Source organism: Physella acuta, unplaced genomic scaffold (genome assembly GCF_028476545.2).
Source record: "Physella acuta isolate Inbredline_101_S28 unplaced genomic scaffold, ASM2847654v3 ptg000079l, whole genome shotgun sequence".
Classification (NCBI taxonomy): Eukaryota; Metazoa; Mollusca; class Gastropoda; family Physidae; genus Physella; species Physella acuta.
Window position 1 is genome coordinate 1781898 of NW_026731599.1, and position 24229 is coordinate 1806126.

Sequence of the window (24229 nt, forward strand, 5' to 3'; positions counted from 1 at the left end):
TGATGGGAAAACTTACTGTTGAATGATAGGAAAACTTACTGTTGAATGATGGGAAAACTTACTGTTGAATGATGGGAAAACTTACTGTTGAATGATGGGAAAACTTACTGTTGAATGATGGGAAAACTTACTGTTGAATGATGGGAATTAAAAATTTTAGATGTTAAGAGAAAGTCTATCAAATGTGTTGGGACCTCAATTCGTCGAAAAAACCAAATCTGAAAAAAAAAATATAACAAACTGCATGGATGTACTCTAACAGTTGTGTTGTTTTACAGAAAACTATATTCTATATGGAAGATATTGTAAGATGTGGACAGAGGTAGCAGTGAGATGTGGACAGACTACTCTGCTCACTAAGACAAAAACAAACCAGGTTCCAAAAGATTATGGGATGTTCCTCTACAAAACCATCTGAAGCAAGGCACAAATTGCTCTCATGATCCAGCACATATTCCACTTCTTTACGAAGCACAAGAGGGCTGAGATATGGTACAACAACAGGCTCGGAGGATGATGCCGACCTAATGGACAAAAACATTTTTTAGAGTTATTTTTATATGTGAACTGATACATTAAACATTTCTCACTCACTCAGGCTACCTGTACTGATACATTAAACATTTCTCACTCAGGCTACCTGTACTGATACATTAAACATTTCTCACTCAGGCTACCTGTACTGATACATTAAACATTTCTCACTCAGGCTACCTGTACTGATACATTAAACATTTCTCACTCAGGCTACCTGTACTGATACATTAAACATTTCTCACTCAGGCTACCTGTACTGATACATTAAACATTTCTCACTCAGGCTACCTGTACTGATACATTAAACATTTCTCACTCAGGCTACCTGTACTGATACATTAAACATTTCTCACTCAGGCTACCTGTACTGATACATTAAACATTTCTCACTCACTCAGGCTACCTGTACTGATACATTAAACATTTCTCACTCACTCAGGCTACCTGTACTGATACATTAAACATTTCTCACTCAGGCTACCTGTACTGATACATTAAACATTTCTCACTCAGGCTACCTGTACTGATACATTAAACATTTCTCACTCAGGCTACCTGTACTGATACATTAAACATTTCTCACTCAGGCTACCTGTACTGATACATTAAACATTTCTCACTCAGGCTACCTGTACTGATACATTAAACATTTCTCACTCACTCAGGCTACCTGTACTGATACATTAAACATTTCTCACTCAGGCTACCTGTACTGATACATTAAACATTTCTCACTCAGGCTACCTGTACTGATACATTAAACATTTCTCACTCAGGCTACCTGTACTGATACATTAAACATTTCTCACTCAGGCTACCTGTACTGATAGATTAAACATTTCTCACTCAGGCTACCTGTACTGATACATTAAACATTTCTCACTCAGGCTACATGTACTGATACATTAAACATTTCTCACTCACTCAGGCTACCTGTACTTATACATTAAACATTTCTCACTCAGGCTACCTGTACTGATACATTAAACATTTCTCACTCAGGCTACATGTACTGATACATTAAACATTTCTCACTCAGGCTACCTGTACTGATACATTAAACATTTCTCATTCAGGCTACCTGTACTGATACATTAAACATTTCTCACTCACTCAGGCTACCTGTACTGATACATTAAACATTTCTCACTCAGGCTACCTGTACTGATACATTAAACATTTCTCACTCACTCAGGCTACCTGTACTGATACATTAAACATTTCTCACTCAGGCTACCTGTACTGATACATTAAACATTTCTCACTCAGGCTACCTGTACTGATACATTAAACATTTCTCACTCAGGCTACCTGTACTGATACATTAAACATTTCTCACTCAGGCTACCTGTACTGATACATTAAACATTTCTCACTCAGGCTACCTGTACTGATACATTAAACATTTCTCACTCAGGCTACCTGTACTGATACATTAAACATTTCTCACTCAGGCTACCTGTACTGATACATCAAACATTTCTCACTCAGGCTACCTGTACTGATACATTAAACATTTCTCACTCAGGCTACCTGTACTGATACATTAAACATTTCTCACTCAGGCTACCTGTACTGATACATTAAACATTTCTCACTCAGGCTACCTGTACTGATACATTAAACATTTCTCACTCACTCAGGCTACCTGTACTGATACATTAAACATTTCTCACTCAGGCTACCTGTACTGATACATTAAACATTTCTCACTCAGGCTACCTGTACTGATACATTAAACATTTCTCACTCAGGCTACATGTACTGATACATTAAACATTTCTCACTCACTCAGGCTACCTGTACTGATACATTAAACATTTCTCACTCAGGCTACCTGTACTGATACATTAAACATTTCTCACTCACTCAGGCTACCTGTACTGATACATTAAACATTTCTCACTCAGGCTACCTGTACTGATACATTAAACATTTCTCACTCAGGCTACCTGTACTGATACATTAAACATTTCTCACTCAGGCTACCTGTACTGATACATTAAACATTTCTCACTCAGGCTACCTGTACTGATACATTAAACATTTCTCACTCAGGCTACCTGTACTGATACATTAAACATTTCTCACTCAGGCTACCTGTACTGATACATTAAACATTTCTCACTCAGGCTACATGTACTGATACATTAAACATTTCTCACTCACTCAGGCTACCTGTACTGATACATTAAACATTTCTCACTCAGGCTACCTGTACTGATACATTAAACATTTCTCACTCAGGCTACCTGTACTGATACATTAAACATTTCTCACTCAGGCTACCTGTACTGATACATTAAACATTTCTCACTCAGGCTACCTGTACTGATACATCAAACATTTCTCACTCAGGCTACCTGTACTGATACATTAAACATTTCTCACTCAGGCTACCTGTACTGATACATTAAACATTTCTCACTCAGGCTACCTGTACTGATACATTAAACATTTCTCACTCATGCTACCTGTACTGATACATTAAACATTTCTCACTCAGGCTACCTGTACTGATACATTAAACATTTCTCACTCAGGCTACCTGTACTGATACATTAAACATTTCTCACTCAGGCTACCTGTACTGATAGATTAAACATTTCTCACTCAGGCTACCTGTACTGATACATCAAACATTTCTCACTCAGGCTACCTGTACTGATACATTAAACATTTCTCACTCAGGCTACCTGTACTGATAGATTAAACATTTCTCACTCAGGCTACCTGTACTGATACATCAAACATTTCTCACTCAGGCTACCTGTACTGATACATTAAACATTTCTCACTCAGGCTACCTGTACTGATACATTAAACATTTCTCACTCAGGCTACCTGTACTGATACATTAAACATTTCTCACTCATGCTACCTGTACTGATACATTAAACATTTCTCACTCAGGCTACCTGTACTGATACATTAAACATTTCTCACTCAGGCTACCTGTACTGATACATTAAACATTTCTCACTCATTCAGGCTACCTGTACTGACCTGGACATAAACTCTTTTTTCATGCAATTTTTTTCAGGTGAGCTGTCTGAAGATTCTTCTTCAATGGACAGACTAAGAGGTGAGCGCTGGAACTGGTGGCTGGGACTGTCCATGTTGGAGCCAGCAAGCTCACTGATCAGGCACTCACTGGTGCAGCGTCTGCGCATGGTCAGCTCAGCTTCCTCCATTGACAAAGGCATCTCACCTCGATCCAGTGAACTTGGCTCGGTTAAATTTTGCTTGTTTGCAATGGCTAGAAGCTTCTCACTGGCTGGGTAGGCTTGCTCATTGTTAAAGGTGAAGCTTTTTGCGTCAGCTCGCCAGTCCTAGTTCAACACAATTAAACTATTCAACTCTAATATTCATAACCAAAGAACTTGTTTGTATAATGAACTTGAACATGTTTTCCATGTGAAATAAAAAATTGTGCACCAATCAACTAGAGGGTGCACTGAGCCAGGACAGCGTGTTCTTACCTTGATATAGACTTGCAGATGGGGAACAAACTTGGCATGACAGTATGGACAACTGAAGAGAAGAGACAACAAGTTACATCAACTCTGACATTCTTTGTGTTGACCAGTGTGTACAACCCTGTCCATAACTAGCTTCACAACACAGCTAAGCCAATCTAACCCCCCCCCCCCCTCCCCCTTCACAACACAGCTAAGCCAATCTAACCCCCCCCCCCTCCCCCTTCACAACACAGCTAAGCCAATCTAACCCCCCCCCTCCCCCTTCACAACACAGCTAAGCCAAGCTAACCCCCCCCTCCCCCTTCACAACACAGCTAAGCCAAGCTAACCCCCCCCTCCCCCTTCACAACACAGCTAAGCCAAGCTAACCCCCCCCCCCCTCCCCCTTCACAACACAGCTAAGCCAATCTAACCCCCCCCCCCCCTCCCCCTTCACAACACAGCTAAGCCAATCTAACCCCCCCCCTCCCCCTTCACAACACAGCTAAGCCAAGCTAACCCCCCCCTCCCCCTTCACAACACAGCTAAGCCAAGCTAACCCCCCCCTCCCCCTTCACAACACAGCTAAGCCAATCTAACCCCCCCCTCCCCCTTCACAACACAGCTAAGCCAAGCTAACCCCCCCCTCCCCCTTCACAACACAGCTAAGCCAATCTAACCCCCCTCCTCCTTCACAACACAGCTAAGCCAAGCTAACCCCCCCCTCCCCCTTCACAACACAGCTAAGCCAATCTAACCCCCCTCCTCCTTCACAACACAGCTAAGCCAAGCTAACCCCCCCCTCCCCCTTCACAACACAGCTAAGCCAAGCTAACCCCCCCCTCCCCCTTCACAACACAGCTAAGCCAATCTAACCCCCCTCCTCCTTCACAACACAGCTAAGCCAAGCTAACCCCCCCCTCCCCCTTCACAACACAGCTAAGCCAATCTAACCCCCCCCTCCCCCTTCACAACACAGCTAAGCCAATCTAACCCCCCCCCTCCCCCTTCACAACACAGCTAAGCCAATCTAACCCCCCCCCTCCCCCTTCACAACACAGCTAAGCCAATCTAACCCCCCCCCCTCCCCCTTCACAACACAGCTAAGCCAATCTAACCCCCCCCCCTCCCCCTTCACAACACAGCTAAGCCAATCTAACCCCCCCCCCTCCCCCTTCACAACACAGCTAAGCCAATCTACCCCCCCCCCCTCCCCCTTCACAACACAGCTAAGCCAATCTACCCCCCCCCCCCTCCCCCTTCACAACACAGCTAAGCCAATCTAACCCCCCCCCCTCCCCCTTCACAACACAGCTAAGCCAATCTAACCCCCCCCCCTCCCCCTTCACAACACAGCTAAGCCAATCTAACCCCCCCCCTCCCCCTTCACAACACAGCTAAGCCAATCTAACCCCCCCCCCTCCCCCTTCACAACACAGCTAAGCCAATCTAACCCCCCCCCCCCTCCCCCTTCACAACACAGCTAAGCCAAGCTAACCCTCCCTCCCCCTCCTAACACATCATAAATAAATGTCCCAAAGGAACTGGGTGGGAGTTTGGGTATAAGGGTGGGGTGGGCATAATGGGATATTGGTTTGTAAAAACTAAACTAATGTTAGGATATAACTTAACAACTAGATACACAAATATTCTAAATTATAATCTTTAGCTCTTAACGTGCAAAAAAAAACTAAACTAACCTGGTATTTAGATTATAATCTTCAGCTCTTAACGTGCAAAAAAAAACTAAACTAACCTGGTATTTAGATTAGAATCTTCAGCTGACCAACCAGCCATAATTTCCTCATCATAAAGTAGCCTGTTACACTTAGTACACCGGGAACACGAACTCATCTCAACCTCCATTGCTACCTGTAGGGTTCATGTTAGGCTCAATTACATTGATGGCACATATGGGGTTAAAGGATGAATTACATTGATGGCACATATATGTGGTTAAAGGATGAATTACATTGATGGCACATATATGGGGTTAAAGGATGAATTACATTGATGGCACATATATGGGGTTAAAGGATGAATTACATTGATGGCACATATACGGGGTTAAAGGATGAATTACATTGATGGCACGCATATGGGGTTAAAGGATGAATTACATTGATGACACACATATGGGGTTAAGGGATGAATTACATTGATGGTACATATATGGGGTTAAGGGATGAATTACATTGATGGCACACATATGGGTTAAAGGATGAATTACATTGATGGCACACATATGGGGTTAAAGGATGAATTACATTGATGACACATATATGGGGTTAAAGGATGAATTACATTGATGGTACACATATGGGGTTAAAGGATGAATTACATTGATGACACACATATGGGGTTAAAGGATGAATTACATTGATGACACATATATGGGGTTAAAGGATGAATTACATTGATGGCACACATATGGGGTTAAAGGATGAATTACATTGATGGCACATATATGGGGTTAAAGGATGAATTACATTGATGACACACATATGGGGTTAAGGGATGAATTACATTGATGGTACATATATGGGGTTAAGGGATGAATTACATGGATGGCACACATATGGGGTTAAAGGATGAATTACATTGATGGTACATATATGGGGTTAAGGGATGAATTACATGGATGGCACACATATGGGGTTAAAGGATGAATTACATTGATGGTACATATATGGGGTTAAGGGATGAATTACATGGATGGCACACATATGGGGTTAAAGGATGAATTACATTGATGGCACACATATGGGGTTAAAGGATGAATTACATTGATGACACATATATGGGGTTAAAGGATGAATTACATTGATGGTACACATATGGGGTTAAAGGATGAATTACATTGATGACACACATATGGGGTTAAAGGATGAATTACATTGATGGTACACATATGGGGTTAAAGGATGAATTACATTGATGACACATATATGGGGTTAAAGGATGAATTACATTGATGGCACACATATGGGGTTAAAGGATGAATTACATTGATGGCACATATATGGGGTTAAGGGATGAATTACATTGATGACACACATATATGGGGTTAAGGGATGAATTACATTGATGACACACATATGGGGTTAAAGGATGAATTACATTGATGACACATATATGGGGTTAAAGGATGAATTACATTGATGGCACACATATGGGGTTAAAGGATGAATTACATGGATGGCACACATATGGGGTTAAAGGATGAATTACATTGATGACACATATATGGGGTTAAAGGATGAATTACATTGATGGCACATAAATGGGGTTAAAGGATGAATTACATTGATGGCACATAAATGGGGTTAAAGGATGAATTACATTGATGACACACATATGGGGTTAAAGGATGAATTACATTGATGGTACACATATGGGGTTAAAGGATGAATTACATTGATGACACATATATGGGGTTAAAGGATGAATTACATTGATGGCACATAAATGGGGTTAAAGGATGAATTACATTGATGACACACATATGGGGTTAAAGGATGAATTACATTGATGGCACACATATGGGGTTAAAGGATGAATTACATTGATGACACACATATGGGGTTAAAGGATGAATTACATTGATGACACACATATGGGGTTAAAGGATGAATTACATTGATGACACACATATGGGGTTAAAGGATGAATTACATTGATGGCACATATATGGGGTTAAAGGATGAATTACATTGATGACACACATATGGGGTCAAATGATGAATTACATTGATGGCACATATATGGGGTTAAAGGATGAATTACATTGATGGCACATATATGGGGTTAAGGGATGAATTACATTGATGACACACATATGGGGTTAAAGGATGAATTACATTGATGGCACACATATGGGGTTAAAGGATGAATTACATTGATGACACACATATGGGGTTAAAGGATGAATTACATTGATGGTACACATATGGGGTTAAAGGATGAATTACATTGATGGCACATATATGGGGTTAAAGGATGAATTACATTGATGGCACATATATGGGGTTAAGGGATGAATTACATTGATGACACACATATGGGGTTAAAGGATGAATTACATTGATGGCACACATATGGGGTTAAAGGATGAATTACATTGATGACACACATATGGGGTTAAAGGATGAATTACATTGATGGTACACATGAGGTTAAAGGATGAATTACATTGATGGTACATATATGGGGTTAAAGGATGAATTACATTGATGGCACACATATGGGGTTAAAGGATGAATTACATTGATGGTACACATATGGCGTTAAATGATGAATTACATTGATGGTACACATATGGGGTTAAAGTATGAATTACATTGATGGCATACATATGGCGTTAAATGATGAATTACATTGATGGTACACATATGAGGTTAAAGGATGAATTACATTGATGGTACACATATGGGGTTAAAGTATGAATTACATTGATGGCATACATATGGCGTTAAATGATGAATTACATTGATGGTACACATATGGGCTTAAAGGATGAATTACATTGATGGTACACATATGGGGTTAAAGGATGAATTACATTGATGACACACATATGGCGTTAAATGATGAATTACATTGATGGTACACATATGGGGTTAAAGGATGAATTACATTGATGACACACATATGGGGTTAAAGGATGAATTACATTGATGGTACACATATGGGCTTAAAGGATGAATTACATTGATGGTACACATATGGGGTTAAAGGATGAATTACATTGATGGCACACATATGGGGTTAAAGGATGAATTACATTGATGGCATACCTATGGGGTTAAAGGATGAATTACATTGATGGTACACATATGGGGTTAAAGGATGAATTACATTGATGACACACATATGGGGTTAAAGGATGAATTACATTGATGGTACACATATGGGCTTAAAGGATGAATTACATTGATGGTACATGTATGGGGTTAAAGGATGAATTACATTGATGGTACACATATGGGGTTAATGGATGAATTACATTGATGGCACACATATGGGGTTAATGGATGGATGTATTTGGTACAGTCAGAAAAAGGTCTAAGATATGTTCCCATACAAAATCCAGTAAAAATCGAACTCAAAATATACTTTTAAGCTGTGTTTAAGTGTGAAAAATACAAAAATGATTGTTATAATGATTGCCATGTTATTAGTTAATAAATTGTATAGTTGAAGTCAATTTTTTATCTTTAGGAAAAAATGTCCTATATTCCTGATGGTACTTATAAGTACCAATGTGTTTTTGGGCTATTAAAAATGTACAAATCTGAATTTCCTTCAACAAATGCTTTAAGTTTGACAAAAGCAATATAGTATACGTAACACAATGTTTAAGAAACACTTCATTCAGAACTTAATTCCGTAAATAAGGGGTTAATAAAGGGCTTGTGTTGTAATATATATATATATATATATATATATATATATATATATATATATATATATATATATATATATATATAAATATATATATATATATATATATATATATATATATAAATAAATATAAAATACTTTTCTTACTAATTCTTTAAAAATACAAGTAAACAAAATCTTATATTATCACAACTTGTTGGACATTGTTGGTATAATGGTTCATGACTGGCTTGGCTACTCTAGTTTATCTTTAACGAAAAAGACTAATTGTAATTTGAATCTTGACTTCATGGTGTTTTAATAAATAACTACGCCGGCACTTTGAGTGATTGAAATCTTGGACTATTTTTCATTAAAAAAAATATAGTTCTCGGTTTAATAAAACTATTGTCTGTGTTGGATCAGTGAATAAGGTTTATAGAGTAATTTATATTTAATAGCAACAGCACATTCTTGGGTTCAAAGAAATGTAACCCATATACCTAATGACTCCTACCTACCTGGACATTAGACTGAAAAGGAGCATGTAAGCCAGTTCTGGACAATACTGCTAACAATTTAATAAGCTGAATGCTTAAGTCAGGAAAGTTACCACAAGAAAATAAAGAAATTACTACTATTTTATGCGGAAGATTACTTTGATATTTGCAGAGGGTTAAGGGCTAACCATTAAGTTAGATATTATACACCTAACCATTTAAATAGATATTATACGTCTAACCGTTTAGATAGATATTATAGGGGTAACCATTTAGATAGATATTATACACCTAACCATTTAGATAGATAATAAAGGGCTAACCATTTAGATGGATATTATAGGGGTAACCATTTGTATAGATATTAAAGGGCTAACCCAGGGGTTCCCAACCCCGTGCCCGCCAAACGATTCGTATGTGCCCGCCTCTCACTATTCGACAGAGACATAATTTATTTCATAAACATTATTGAAAGGTTGAAGGGGATGGAAATCGAAAGTTTGAGGGGGGGGGGGGGGGTGCAAATCGAAAGTTTGAGGGGGGGGGGGGTGCAAATCGAAAGTTTGAGTGGGGGGGGGGGTGCAAATCGAAAGTTTTGTCCCCGGGTGACGGGAAGGGTCGCTACGCCTCTGAAAAGGATTTTGTCGATTTAAAATAGGTGGTGCCCGCCACCCTACCGATATTTTAGAATGGGCTCTAGAGTAAAAAAAGGTTGGGAACCCCTGGGCTAACCATTTGGATAGATATTATAGGGGTAACCATTTAGATAGATATTATAGGGGTAACCATTTAGATAGATATTATAGGGGTAACCATTTAGAAAGATATTACCCTAGACTGGTAAACAGGCTGTCAAATTATGGGCCAAACTGTACCAGTAGGCAGATGGGACTGGGGTCTAAGATAACTGTACCAATAGGCAGATGGGACTGGGGTCTAACTGTACCAGTAGACAGATGGGACTGGGGTCTAACTGTACCAGTAGGCAGATGGGACTGGGGTCTAACTGTACCAGTAGGCAGATGGGACTGGGGTCTAAGATAACTGTACCAGTAGGCAGATGGGACTGGGGTCTAACTGTACCAGTAGGCAGATGGGACTGGGGTCTAACTGTACCAGTAGGCAGATGGGACAGGGGTCTAACTGTACCAGTAGGCAGATGGGTCTGGGGTCTAACTGTACCAGTAGGCAGATGGGACAGGGGTCTAAGATAACTGTATCAGTAGGCAGATGGGACTGGGGTCTAACTGTACCAGTAGGCAGATGGGACAGGGGTCTAAGATAACTGTATCAGTAGGCAGATGGGACTGAGGTCTAACTGTACCAGTAGGCAGATGGGACTGGGGTCTAACTGTACCAGTAGACAGATGGGACTGGGGTCTAAGATAACTGTACCAGTAGGCAGATGTGACTGGGGTCTAAGATAACTGTACCAGTAGGCAGATGGGACTGAGGTCTAACTGTACCAGTAGGCAGATGGGACTGGGGTCTAAGATAACTGTACCAATAGGCAGATGGGACAGGGGTCTAACTGTACCAGTAGGCAGATGGGACAGGGGTCTAACTGAACCAGTAGGCAGATGGGACAGGGGTCTAACTGAACCAGTAGGCAGATGGGACTGGGGTCTAACTGTACCAGTAGGCAGATGGGACTGGGGTCTAACTGTACCAGTAGGCAGATGGGACTGGGGTCTAACTGTACCAGTAGACAGATGGGACTGGGGTCTAACTGTACCAGTAGGCAGATGGGACTGGGGTCTAACTGTACCAGTAGGCAGATGGGACTGGGGTCTAAGATAACTGTACCAGTAGGCAGATGGGACTGGGGTCTAACTGTACCAGTAGGCAGATGGGACAGGGGTCTAACTGTACCAGTAGGCAGATGGGACAGGGGTCTAACTGTACCAGTAGGCAGATGGGTCTGGGGTCTAAGATAACAGTACCAGTAGGCAGATGTGACTGGGGTCTAACTGTACCAGTAGGCAGATGGGACTGGGGTCTAACTGTACCAGTAGGCAGATGGGACTGGGGTCTAAGATAACTGTACCAGTAGGCAGATGGGACTGGGGTCTAACTGTACCAGTAGGCAGATGGGACTGGGGTCTAACTGTACCAGTAGGCAGATGTGACTGGGGTCTAAGATAACTGTACCAGTAGGCAGATGTGACTGGGGTCTAACTGTACCAGTAGGCAGATGGGACTGGGGTCTAAGATAACTGTACCAGTAGGCAGATGGGACTGGGGTCTAACTGTACCAGTAGACAGATGGGACTGGGGTCTAACTGTACCAGTAGACAGATGGGACTGGGGTCTAACTGTACCAGTAGGCAGATGGGACTGGGGTCTAAGATAACTGTACCAGTAGGCAGATGGGACTGGGGTCTAACTGTACCAGTAGGCAGATGGGACAGGGGTCTAACTGTACCAGTAGGCAGATGGGTCTGGGGTCTAAGATAACAGTACCAGTAGGCAGATGGGACTGGGGTCTAACTGTACCAGTAGGCAGATGGGACTGGGGTCTAACTGTACCAGTAGGCAGATGGGACTGGGGTCTAAGATAACTGTACCAGTAGGCAGATGGGACTGGGGTCTAACTGTACCAGTAGGCAGATGGGACTGGGTCTAAGATAACTGTACCAGTAGGCAGATGGGACTGGGGTCTAACTGTACCAGTAGGCAGATGGGACTGGGGTCTAAGATAACTGTACCAGTAGGCAGATGGGACTGGGGTCTAAGATAACTGTACCAGTAGGCAGATGGGACTGGGGTCTAAGATAACTGTACCAGTAGGCAGATGGGACTGGGGTCTAAGATAACTGTACCAATAGGCAGATGTGACTGGGGTCTAACTGTACCAGTAGGCAGATGGGACTGGGGTCTAAGATAACTGTACCAGTAGGCAGATGGGACAGGGGTCTAACTGTACCAGTAGGCAGATGGGACTGGGGTCTAACTGTACCAGTAGGCAGATGGGACTGGGGTCTAACTGTACCAGTAGGCAGAGATAAACAGATGACTTACAGATATCAACAGATGACTTACAGAGATCAACAGATGACTTACATTGGTGAGATCAACAGATGACTTACAGAGATCAACAGATGACTTACAGAGATCAACAGATGACTTACAGAGATCAACAGATGACTTACAGAGATCAACAGATGACTTACAGAGATCAACAGATGACTTACAGAGATCAACAGATGACTTACAGAGATCAACAGATGACTTACAGAGATCAACAGATGACTTACATTGATGAGATCAACAGATGACTTATCACTGGCTGACCCTATTGCTGGTCCACCAGAGACATCTTTAAAGTGACTGTATTCCAAAATTGATGGAGATGGAACACTTTCTGAAATGCATGATATATAATTATCAGTAAGATTTCAGCAGTCCTGACTAAAAGGAGGGGAAAATACATGGAAATGTACAAAATAGGGGGTAAATATGTATGTGCGGTGTTGTGTATGAAAGGTAAGTATGTTGGCCAGATCACTTCATGTGTGTGTGTATATACAGTCATGACTCACATATGAACACACCAACAAAACTCTTTGTGATTAGGGTAAGACTCGTCTGTTTAATCTCTCTCTATTTTGTCATCCTTACAACCTTCTAACTGCCGCTCACGTCCATCCTTACAACCTTCTAACTGCCGCTTACGTCCATCCTTACAACCTTCTAACTGCCCCTCATGTCCATCCTTACAACACAAATTTTATTCCCTATATTAGGGCCAGAAGAATCTAGGGTATATGTATAACATAGTGGCACTCACCTAATGAGAGTCTGCCATGTGTATAACATAGTGGCACTCACCTAATGAGAGTCTGTCATGTGTATAACATAGTGGCACTCACCTAATGAGAGTCTGCCATGTGTATAACAATGCACTCACCTAATGAGAGTCTGCCATGTGTATAACATAGTGGCACTCACCTAATGAGAGTCTGTCATGTGTATAACACAGTGGCACTCATCTAATGAGAGTCTGCCATGTGTATAACATAGTGGCACTCACCTAATGAGAGTCTGCCATGTGTATAACATAGTGGCACTCACCTAATGAGAGTCTGCCATGTGTATAACATAGTGGCACTCACCTAATGAGAGTCTGCCATGTGTATAACATAGTGGCACTCACCTAATGAGAGTCTGCCATGTGTATAACATAGTGGCACTCACCTAATGAGAGTCTGCCATGTGTATAACATAGTGGCACTCACCTAATGAGAGTCTGCCATGTGTATAACATAGTGGCACTCACCTAATGAGAGTCTGCCATGTGTATAACAATGCACTCACCTAATGAGTGTCTGCCATGTGTATAACACAGTGGCACTCATCTAATGAGAGTCTGCCATGTGTATAACATAGTGGCACTCACCTAATGAGAGTCTGCCATGTGTATAACATAGTGGCACTCACCTAATGAGAGTCTGCCATGTGTATAACATAGTGGCACTCACCTAATGAGAGTCTGCCATGTGTATAACATAGTGGCACTCACCTAATGAGAGTCTGCCATGTGTATAACATAGTGGCACTCACCTAATGAGAGTCTGCCATGTGTATAACATAGTGGCACTCACCTAATGAGAGTCTGCCATGTGTATAACAATGCACTCACCTAATGAGTGTCTGCCATGTGTATAACACAGTGGCACTCATCTAATGAGAGTCTGCCATGTGTATAACATAGTGGCACTCACCTAATGAGAGTCTGCCATGTGTATAACATAGTGGCACTCACCTAATGAGAGTCTGCCATGTGTATAACATAGTGGCACTCACCTAATGAGAGTCTGCCATGTGTATAACATAGTGGCACCCATCTAATGAGAGTCTGCCATGTGTATAACATAGTGGCACTCACCTAATGAGAGTCTGCCATGTGTATAACATAGTGGCACTCACCTAATGAGAGTCTGCCATGTGTATAACATAGTGGCACTCACCTAATGAGAGTCTGCCATGTGTATAACATAGTGGCACTCACCTAATGAGAGTCTGCCATGTGTATAACATAGTGGCACTCACCTAATGAGAGTCTGCCATGTGTATAACATAGTGGCACTCACCTAATGAGAGTCTGCCATGTGTATAACATAGTGGCACTCACCTAATGAGAGTCTGCCATGTGTATAACATAGTGGCACTCACCTAATGAGAGTCTGCCATGTGTATAACATAGTGGCACTCACCTAATGAGAGTCTGCCATGTGTATAACATAGTGGCACTCACCTAATGAGAGTCTGCCATGTGTATAACATAGTGGCACTCACCTAATGAGAGTCTGCCATGTGTATAACAATGCACTCACCTAATGAGTGTCTGCCATGTGTATAACACAGTGGCACTCATCTAATGAGAGTCTGCCATGTGTATAACATAGTGGCACTCACCTAATGAGAGTCTGCCATGTGTATAACATAGTGGCACTCACCTAATGAGAGTCTGCCATGTGTATAACATAGTGGCACTCACCTAATGAGTCTGTGTATAACATAGTGGCACTCACCTAATGAGAGTCTGCCATGTGTATAACATAGTGGCACTCACCTAATGAGAGTCTGCCATATGTATAACATAGTGGCACTCACCCAATGAGAGTCTGCCATGTGTATAACATAGTGGCACTCACCTAATGAGAGTCTGCCATCTGTATAACATAGTGGCACTCACCTAATGAGAGTCTGCCATGTGTATAACATAGTGGCACTCACCTAATGAGTCTGTGTATAACATAGTGGCACTCACCTAATGAGAGTCTGCCATGTGTATAACAGTGGCACTCACCTAATGAGAGTCTGCCATGTGTATAACATAGTGGCACTCACCTAATGAGTCTGTGTATAACATAGTGGCACTCACCTAATGAGAGTCTGCCATGTGTATAACATAGTGGCACTCACCTAATGAGTCTGTGTATAACATAGTGGCACTCACCTAATGAGAGTCTGCCATGTGTATAACAGTGGCACTCACCTAATGAGAGTCTGCCATGTGTATAACATAGTGGCACTCACCTAATGAGAGTCTGTCATGTGTATAACATAGTGGCACTCACCTAATGAGAGTCTGCCATGTGTATAACAGTGGCACTCACCTAATGAGAGTCTGCCATGTGTATAACAGTGGCACTCACCTAATGAGAGTCTGTCATGTGTATAACATAGTGGCACTCACCTAATGAGAGTCTGTCATGTGTATAACATAGTGGCACTCACCTAATGAGAGTCTGTCATGTGTATAACATAGTGGCACTCACCTAATGAGAGTCTGCCATGTGTATAACATAGTGGCACTCACCTAATGAGAGTCTGCCATGTGTATAACATAGTGGCACTCACCTAATGAGTCTGTGTATAACATAGTGGCACTCACCTAATGAGAGTCTGCCATGTGTATAACATAGTGGCACTCACCTAATGAGTCTGTGTATAACATAGTGGCACTCACCTAATGAGAGTCTGCCATGTGTATAACAGTGGCACTCACCTAATGAGAGTCTGCCATGTGTATAACATAGTGGCACTCACCTAATGAGAGTCTGTCATGTGTATAACATAGTGGCACTCACCTAATGAGAGTCTGCCATGTGTATAACAGTGGCACTCACCTAATGAGAGTCTGCCATGTGTATAACAGTGGCACTCACCTAATGAGAGTCTGTCATGTGTATAACATAGTGGCACTCACCTAATGAGAGTCTGTCATGTGTATAACATAGTGGCACTCACCTAATGAGAGTCTGTCATGTGTATAACATAGTGGCACTCACCTAATGAGAGTCTGCCATGTGTATAACATAGTGGCACTCACCTAATGAGAGTCTGCCATGTGTATAACATAGTGGCACTCACCTAATGAGAGTCTGCCATGTGTATAACATAGTGGCACTCACCTAATGAGAGTCTGCCATGTGTATAACATAGTGGCACTCACCTAATGAGAGTCTGCCATATGTATAACATAGTGGCACTCACCCAATGAGAGTCTGTCATGTGTATAACATAGTGGCACTCACCTAATGAGAGTCTGCCATGTGTATAACATAGTGGCACTCACCTAATGAGAGTCTGCCATGTGTATAACATAGTGGCACTCACCTAATGAGAGTCTGCCATGTGTATAACATAGTGGCACTCACCTAATGAGAGTCTGCCATGTGTATAACAGTGGCACTCACCTAATGAGAGTCTGTCATGTGTATAACATAGTGGCACTCACCTAATGAGTCTGTGTATAACATAGTGGCACTCACCTAATGAGAGTCTGCCATGTGTATAACAGTGGCACTCACCTAGTGAGAGTCTGCCATGTGTATAACATAGTGGCACTCACCTAATGAGAGTCTGCCATGTGTATAACATAGTGGCACTCACCTAATGAGAGTCTGCCATGTGTATAACATAGTGGCACTCACCTAATGAGAGTCTGCCATGTGTATAACATAGTGGCACTCACCTAATGAGAGTCTGCCATGTGTATAACATAGTGGCACTCACCTAATGAGAGTCTGCCATGTGTATAACATAGTGGCACTCACCTAATGAGAGTCTGCCATGTGTATAACATAGTGGCACTCACCTAATGAGAGTCTGCCATGTGTATAACATAGTGGCACTCACCTAATGAGAGTCTGCCATGTGTATAACATAGTGGCACTCACCTAATGAGAGTCTGCCATGTGTATAACATAGTGGCGCTCACCTAATGAGAGTCTGCCATGTGTATAACATAGTGGCACTCACCTAATGAGAGTCTGCCATGTGTATAACATAGTGGCACTCACCTAATGAGAGTCCAGACAACCTCTTGTCGGTGTCCTCTGGGTCACTGTCCTCACTTGGAGTGAGCAGGTCCTGGCTGCCCCCATGCTTGAGTCTCTCCCGCAGAGTGCCACTGGTGCTGCTAGCGTCCAGTTCCTCCACTGACTGGCTAAGTGAAGCCAGAGATCCCAACGAGCCATTCTTAATGGGCGTACTTATAGTCTGCTTTAGCTCATTCAGTTTGCTAAATGCTGCTTTGGATGCATAGGATGCATATTTGAGAAAAGTTCCAATCTTTTCATTGGTTTTTTTAAGACTCTGAGTCCGTTTGAAGAGGAATTCACTAGGTCTCTTCTGGTCAGTCAATGAGGAGATGGACTGGGTGTCTTCTGGCTGCTGGCCAACTGCTGGCTCAGGTAGGCCAGGTGAGCTCAGCGTGTGGCCGCTCTCACTCAGGGACTGCTTCATTAGAGCTTCACTCAGCTGACCACTCAATCTGTCCTCAGGGATGGACACTGAGCGCCGGATTTCACGTCGGACAGAAATAGTTTCACCTTTTTCTCTCAGTTTTCTGTCCAGTGATGAGGTGTGGGTGGGGTCAGGGGTGGCATTAATGTCTTGTGATGAGGTGTGGGTGGGGTCAGGGGTGGCACTAATGTCTTGTGATGAGGTGTGGGTGGGGTCAGGGGTGGCATTAATGTCTTGTGATGAGGTGTGGGTGGGGTCAGGGGTGGCACTAATGTCTTGTGATGAGGTGTGGGTGGGGTCAGGGGTGGCACTAATGTCTTGTGATGAGGTGTGGGTGGGGTCAGGGGTGGCACTAATGTCTTGTGATGAGGTGTGGGTGGGGTCAGGGGTGGCACTGATGTCTTGTGATGAGGTGTGGGTGGGGTCAGGGGTGGCACTGATGTCTTGTGATGAGGTGTGGGTGGGGTCAGAGGTGGCAATAATGTCTTGTGATGAGGTGTGGGTGGGGTCAGGGGTGGCACTGATGTCTTGTGATGAGGTGTGGGTGGGGTCAGGGGTGGCACTAATGTCTTGTGATGAGGTGTGGGTGGGGTCAGGGGTGGCACTAATGTCTTGTGATGAGGTGTGGGTGGGGTCAGGGGTGGCACTAATGTCTTGTGATGAGGTGTGGGTGGGGTCAGGGGTGGCACTAATGTCTTGTGATGAGGTGTGGGTGGGGTCAGGAGAAGCCTCTGTTGGTTCTCTACTAGATAAACACTCATCATTTTCTTTGATGGTGATCAGGAGATGGTCAGACTCTTTACAGCTGCATGATGAGTTATTGACTTGATGATGATCTGTTGTGTTAGTGCTAGGATTTTCTGACTCTGGTATGTGACTGCTAGCCTCACTAGGAGATGAGAGTGTTTGTGTACCATAAGACTGCGCCTGACAAGTTTCCTGACTGTCAGCATCATTTTTTAACAGCTGTGAGTAAGTGAACTGTGGCTCAGCACTGCTTCTCTGTGTCTGAGGCATCCAGCTGGCAAACAGACTCATGGAGCGGCCAGGCTTGCTCTCCCCTGCACTGCGATGTCTGCGTCTCTTGACCTCCTCCAGCTGCAGGTCAGGGCTCACTACACTTTTCTCTAGGCACGCCTTGCTCAGCATCACCAGACCACAGCTGTTGACCACTAGAGGGGAAGACAAACAGTTGACCACTAGAGGGGAAGACAAACAGTTGACCACTAGAGGGGAAGACAAACAGTTGACCACTAGAGGGGAAGACAAACAGTTGACCACTAGAGGGGAAGTCAAACAGTTGACCACTAGAGGGGAGGTCAAACAGTTGACCACTAGAGGGGAAGTCAAACAGTTGACCACTAGAGGGGAAGACAAACAGTTGACCACTAGAGGGGAAGACAAACAGTTGACCACTAGAGGGGAAGTCAAACAGTTGACCACTAGAGGGGAGGTCAAACAGTTGACCACTAGAGGGGAAGTCAAACAGTTGACCACTAGAGGGGAAGACAAACAGTTGACCACTAGAGGGGAAGACAAACAGTTGACCACTAGAGGGGAAGACAAACAGTTGACCACTAGGGGGGGAAGAGAAACAGTTGACCACTAGAGGGGAAGTCAAACAGTTGACCACTAGGGGGGAAGACAAACAGTTGACCACTAGAGGGGAAGTCAACCAGTTGACCACTAGAGGAGAAGACAAACAGTTGACCACTAGGGGGGAAGTCAAACAGTTGACCACTAGGGGGGAAGACAAACAGTTGACCACTAGAGGGGAAGACAAACAGTTGACCACTAGAGGGGGGAAGGTCAAACAGTTGACCACTAGAGGGGAAGTCAAACAGTTGACCACTAGAGGGGAAGACAAACAGTTGACCACTTGAGGGGGAAATTAAAACAGTTGACCACTAGAGGGGAAGACAAACAGTTGACCACTAGAGGGGAAGTCAAACAGTTGACCACTAGAGGGAAAGTCAAACAGTTGACCACTAGAGGGGAAGTCAAACAGTTGACCACTAGAGGGGAGGTCAAACAGTTGACCACTAGAGGGGAAGTCAAACAGTTGACCACTAGGGGGGAAGTCAAACAGTTGACCACTAGAGGGGAAGACAAACAGTTGACCACTAGAGGGGAAGTCAAACAGTTGACCACTAGAGGGGAGGTCAAACAGTTGACCACTAGAGGGGAAGTCAAACAGTTGACCACTAGAGGGGAAGACAAACAGTTGACCACTAGAGGGGAAGACAAACAGTTGACCACTAGTGGGGAAGACAAACAGTTGACCACTAGGGGGGGAAGAGAAACAGTTGACCACTAGAGGGGAAGTCAAACAGTTGACCACTAGGGGGGAAGACAAACAGTTGACCACTAGAGGGGAAGTCAACCAGTTGACCACTAGAGGAGAAGACAAACAGTTGACCACTAGGGGGGAAGTCAAACAGTTGACCACTAGGGGGGAAGACAAACAGTTGACCACTAGAGGGGAAGACAAACAGTTGACCACTAGAGGGGGGAAGGTCAAACAGTTGACCACTAGAGGGGAAGACAGTTGACCACTAGAGGGGAGGTCAAACAGTTGACCACTAGAGGGGAAGTCAAACAGTTGACCACTAGAGGGGAAGTCAACCAGTTGACCACTAGAGGGGAGGTCAAACAGTTGACCACTAGAGGGGGGGGGGAAGTCAAACCACAAGTGCTGACCAAGGGGAGGGATCTGTTATAAAGATGTGTTACTTACAGATTGAGCCTTTAAGAGTCTCCATATCACTGACATGAGTTTTCTGTATGCTGCTAATGGAGCGCTTTACAATGCTCCCTACACGAGGTCTGTGCTGTCTGTCAGATAAGATGTGCACATCTGAAACCAGAGATTTTATATCAAATGGCAGCTCCACATTCTGTTATCAACAACACAGGAGCCATTCATTCTACTAGCTTAGACAGAGGCTTGAGAGAAATGTCAAATTTAGAATCTGTTTAGGTAAAGCAGGGGTCTCCAAACTTTTCAGTCCGAGGGCCGCATTAACTATCAAATTTCAGTTCGGGGGCCAGTTTCTTCCAGGCATGTCTTTGATTTTTCTGGGCAAAGTTCCTCAGCCATCACCAACAAATGATTTTTCCTTGGACAAAAAATCTCCGCGGGCCGGATCAGATGACTTAGCAGGCTGCATCCGGCTCGCGGGCTGTAGTTTGGAGACCCCTGAGGTAAAGCAATGTGAAACTAAATAAAACTACACACCATTTCTGTAGGCCGGGTATAACAATAAACATGAGCAGAAATTTTAAAGGAGCTAATTCCCATTTTATTTTTAAAATTACAAAGTAGAAATGGGGGGAGGGGGGGGGGGGGGGGGGGGTCTTGGGTTTATCTGAATGTCTAGACTAGATCCACACTTACCCTTCTTGGGTTTATCTGAATATCTAGACTAGATCTACACTTACCCTTCTTGGGTTTATCTGAATGTCTAGATCTACACTTACCCTTCTTGGGTTTATCTGAATGTCTAGATCTACACTTACCCTTCTTGGGTTTATCTGAATGTCTAGATCTACACTTACCCTTCTTGGGTTTATCTGAATGTCTAGAACCACACTTACCCTTCTTGGGTTTATCTGAATGTCTAGACTAGATCCACACTTACCCTTCTTGGGTTTATCTGAATGTCTAGACTAGATCCACACTTACCCTTCTTGGGTTTATCTGAATGTCTAGACTAGATCCACACTTACCCTTCTTGGGTTTATCTGAATGTCTAGACTAGATCTACACTTACCCTTCTTGGGTTTATCTGAATGTCTAGATCCACACTTACCCTTCTTGGGTTTATCTGAATGTCTAGACTAGATCCACACTTACCCTTCTTGGGTTTATCTGAATGTCTAGACTAGATCTACACTTACCCTTCTTGGGTTTATCTGAATGTCTAGATCTACACTTACCCTTCTTGGGTTTATCTGAATGTCTAGATCCACACTTACCCTTCTTGGGTTTATCTGAATGTCTAGAACCACACTTACCCTTCTTGGGTTTATCTGAATGTCTAGACTTGCCCCCAGCCTTCAGAGGGTTCCATGTAGGACCTTTGGGCTTGTCATTGCCGTCATTTAAACTGACAGACATGACAATCTGGGCCAAGTGTCTGACATCTTCCTGTGTCATTGAGTTGTAGCCTCTGTCTGAAACACCACCTTTAAAATAGTACAAGTCATGTAGCGTGTAACACCACCTTTAAAATAGTACAAGTCATGTAGCGTGTAACACCACCTTTAAAATAGTACAAGTCATGTAGCGTGTAACACCACCTTTAAAATAGTACAAGTCATGTAGCGTGTAACACCACCTTTAAAATAGTACAAGTCATGTAGCGTGTAACACCACCTTTAAAATAGTACAAGTCATGTAGCGTGTAACACCACCTTTAAAATAGTACAAGTCATGTAGCGTGTAACACCACCTTTAAAATAGTACAAGTCATGTAGCGTGTAACACCACCTTTAAAATAGTACAAGTCATGTAGCGTGTAACACCACCTTTAAAATAGTACAAGTCATGTAGCGTGTAACACCACCTTTAAAATAGTACAAGTCATGTAGTGTGTAACACCACCTTTAAAATAGTACAAGTCATGTAGCGTGTAACACCACCTTTAAAATAGTACAAGTCATGTAGCGTGTAACACCACCTTTAAAATAGTACAAGTCATGTAGCGTGTAACACCACCTTTAAAATAGTACAAGTCATGTAGCATGTAACGTAACACCACCTTTAAAATAGTACAAGTCATGTAGTGTGTAACACCACCTTTAAAATAGTACAAGTCATGTAGCATGTAACACCACCTTTAAAATAGTACAAGTCATGTAGCGTGTAACACCACCTTTAAAATAGTACAAGTCATGTAGCGTGTAACACCACCTTTAAAATAGTACAAGTAATGTAGCGTGTAACACCACCATTAAAATAGTACAAGTCATGTAGTGTGTAACACCACCTTTAAAATAGTACAAGTCATGTAGCATGTAACACCACCATTAAAATAGTACAAGTCATGTAGCGTGTAACACCACCTTTAAAATAGTACAAGTCATGTAGCATGTAACGTAACACCACCTTTAAAATAGTACAAGTCATGTAGCGTGTAACACCACCTTTAAAATAGTACAAGTCATGTAGCGTGTAACACCACTTTAAAATAGTACAAGTCATGTAGCGTGTAACACCACCATTAAAATAGTACAAGTCATGTAGCGTGTAACACCACCATTAAAATAGTACAAGTCATGTAGGGTGTAACACCACCTTTAAAATAGTACAAGTCATGTAGTGTGTAACACCATCTTTAAAATAGTACAAGTCAAGTTGCATGTAATTATCAATTTCTTTAAATGTCACTTTAGAATACTTATCTAACTTATCACACTGAAAGTTCATTGCTAATATTGTTGAAACCTAATAGTTATAGCAACTGAATATTTTCCCATAGCTAGACCCAACAGAACAAAAACATTATCAAGCAGGTTGTGTTTGTTTTTAAAGCAGATTTAGACTGGGAGACAGATGTAATGAAGAGACTGGGAGACTGGTGTAATGAAGAGACTGAGAGACAGATGTAATGAAGAGACTGGGAGACAGATGTAATGAAGAGACTGAGACAGGTGTAATGAAGAGACTGGGAGAGAGATGTAATGAAGAGACTGGGAGACAGATGTAATGAAGATACTGAGAGACAGATGTAATGAAGAGACTGGGAGAGAGATGTAATGAAGAGACTGGGAGAGAGATGTAATGAAGAGACTGAGACAGGTGTAATGAAGAGACTGAGACAGGTGTAATGAAGAGACTGGGAGACAGATGTAATGAAGAGACTGAGAGACAGATGTAATGAAGAGGCTGGGAGAGAGATGTAATGAAGAGACTGGGAGAGAGATGTAATGAAGAGACTGGGAGAGAGATGTAATGAAGAGACTGGGAGACAGATGTAATGAAGAGACTGAGACAGGTGTAATGAAGAGACTGAGACAGGTGTAATGAAGAGACTGGGAGACAGATGTAATGAAGAGACTGAGAGACAGATGTAATGAAGAGACTGGGAG

At 42.7% G+C, this 24229-nt stretch overlaps 1 protein-coding gene across 10 annotated transcripts in view; it reads right to left on the reverse strand.

Moving 5' to 3' along the window:
* LOC131955149 (C-myc promoter-binding protein) overlaps positions 1 to 24229 on the reverse strand; it is a 62504-nt gene that overhangs the window by 2547 nt on the left and 35728 nt on the right. For 9 of the 10 annotated variants that reach the window (XM_059319192.1, XM_059319175.1, XM_059319183.1 and 6 more), the window contains 9 exons: positions 22154 to 22324; positions 20874 to 20993; positions 17692 to 19308; positions 13138 to 13244; positions 5755 to 5870; positions 4020 to 4071; positions 3544 to 3869; positions 374 to 524; positions 132 to 218 (listed from right to left, as the gene is read on the reverse strand). In XM_059319192.1, coding sequence (XP_059175175.1) covers positions 132 to 218; positions 374 to 524; positions 3544 to 3869; positions 4020 to 4071; positions 5755 to 5870; positions 13138 to 13244; positions 17692 to 19308; positions 20874 to 20993; positions 22154 to 22324 — 2747 coding nt within the window. The remainder of the gene's footprint in view (positions 1 to 131; positions 219 to 373; positions 525 to 3543; positions 3870 to 4019; positions 4072 to 5754; positions 5871 to 13137; positions 13245 to 17691; positions 19309 to 20873; positions 20994 to 22153; positions 22325 to 24229) is intronic. The other variant, XM_059319148.1, reaches the window with a different exon arrangement.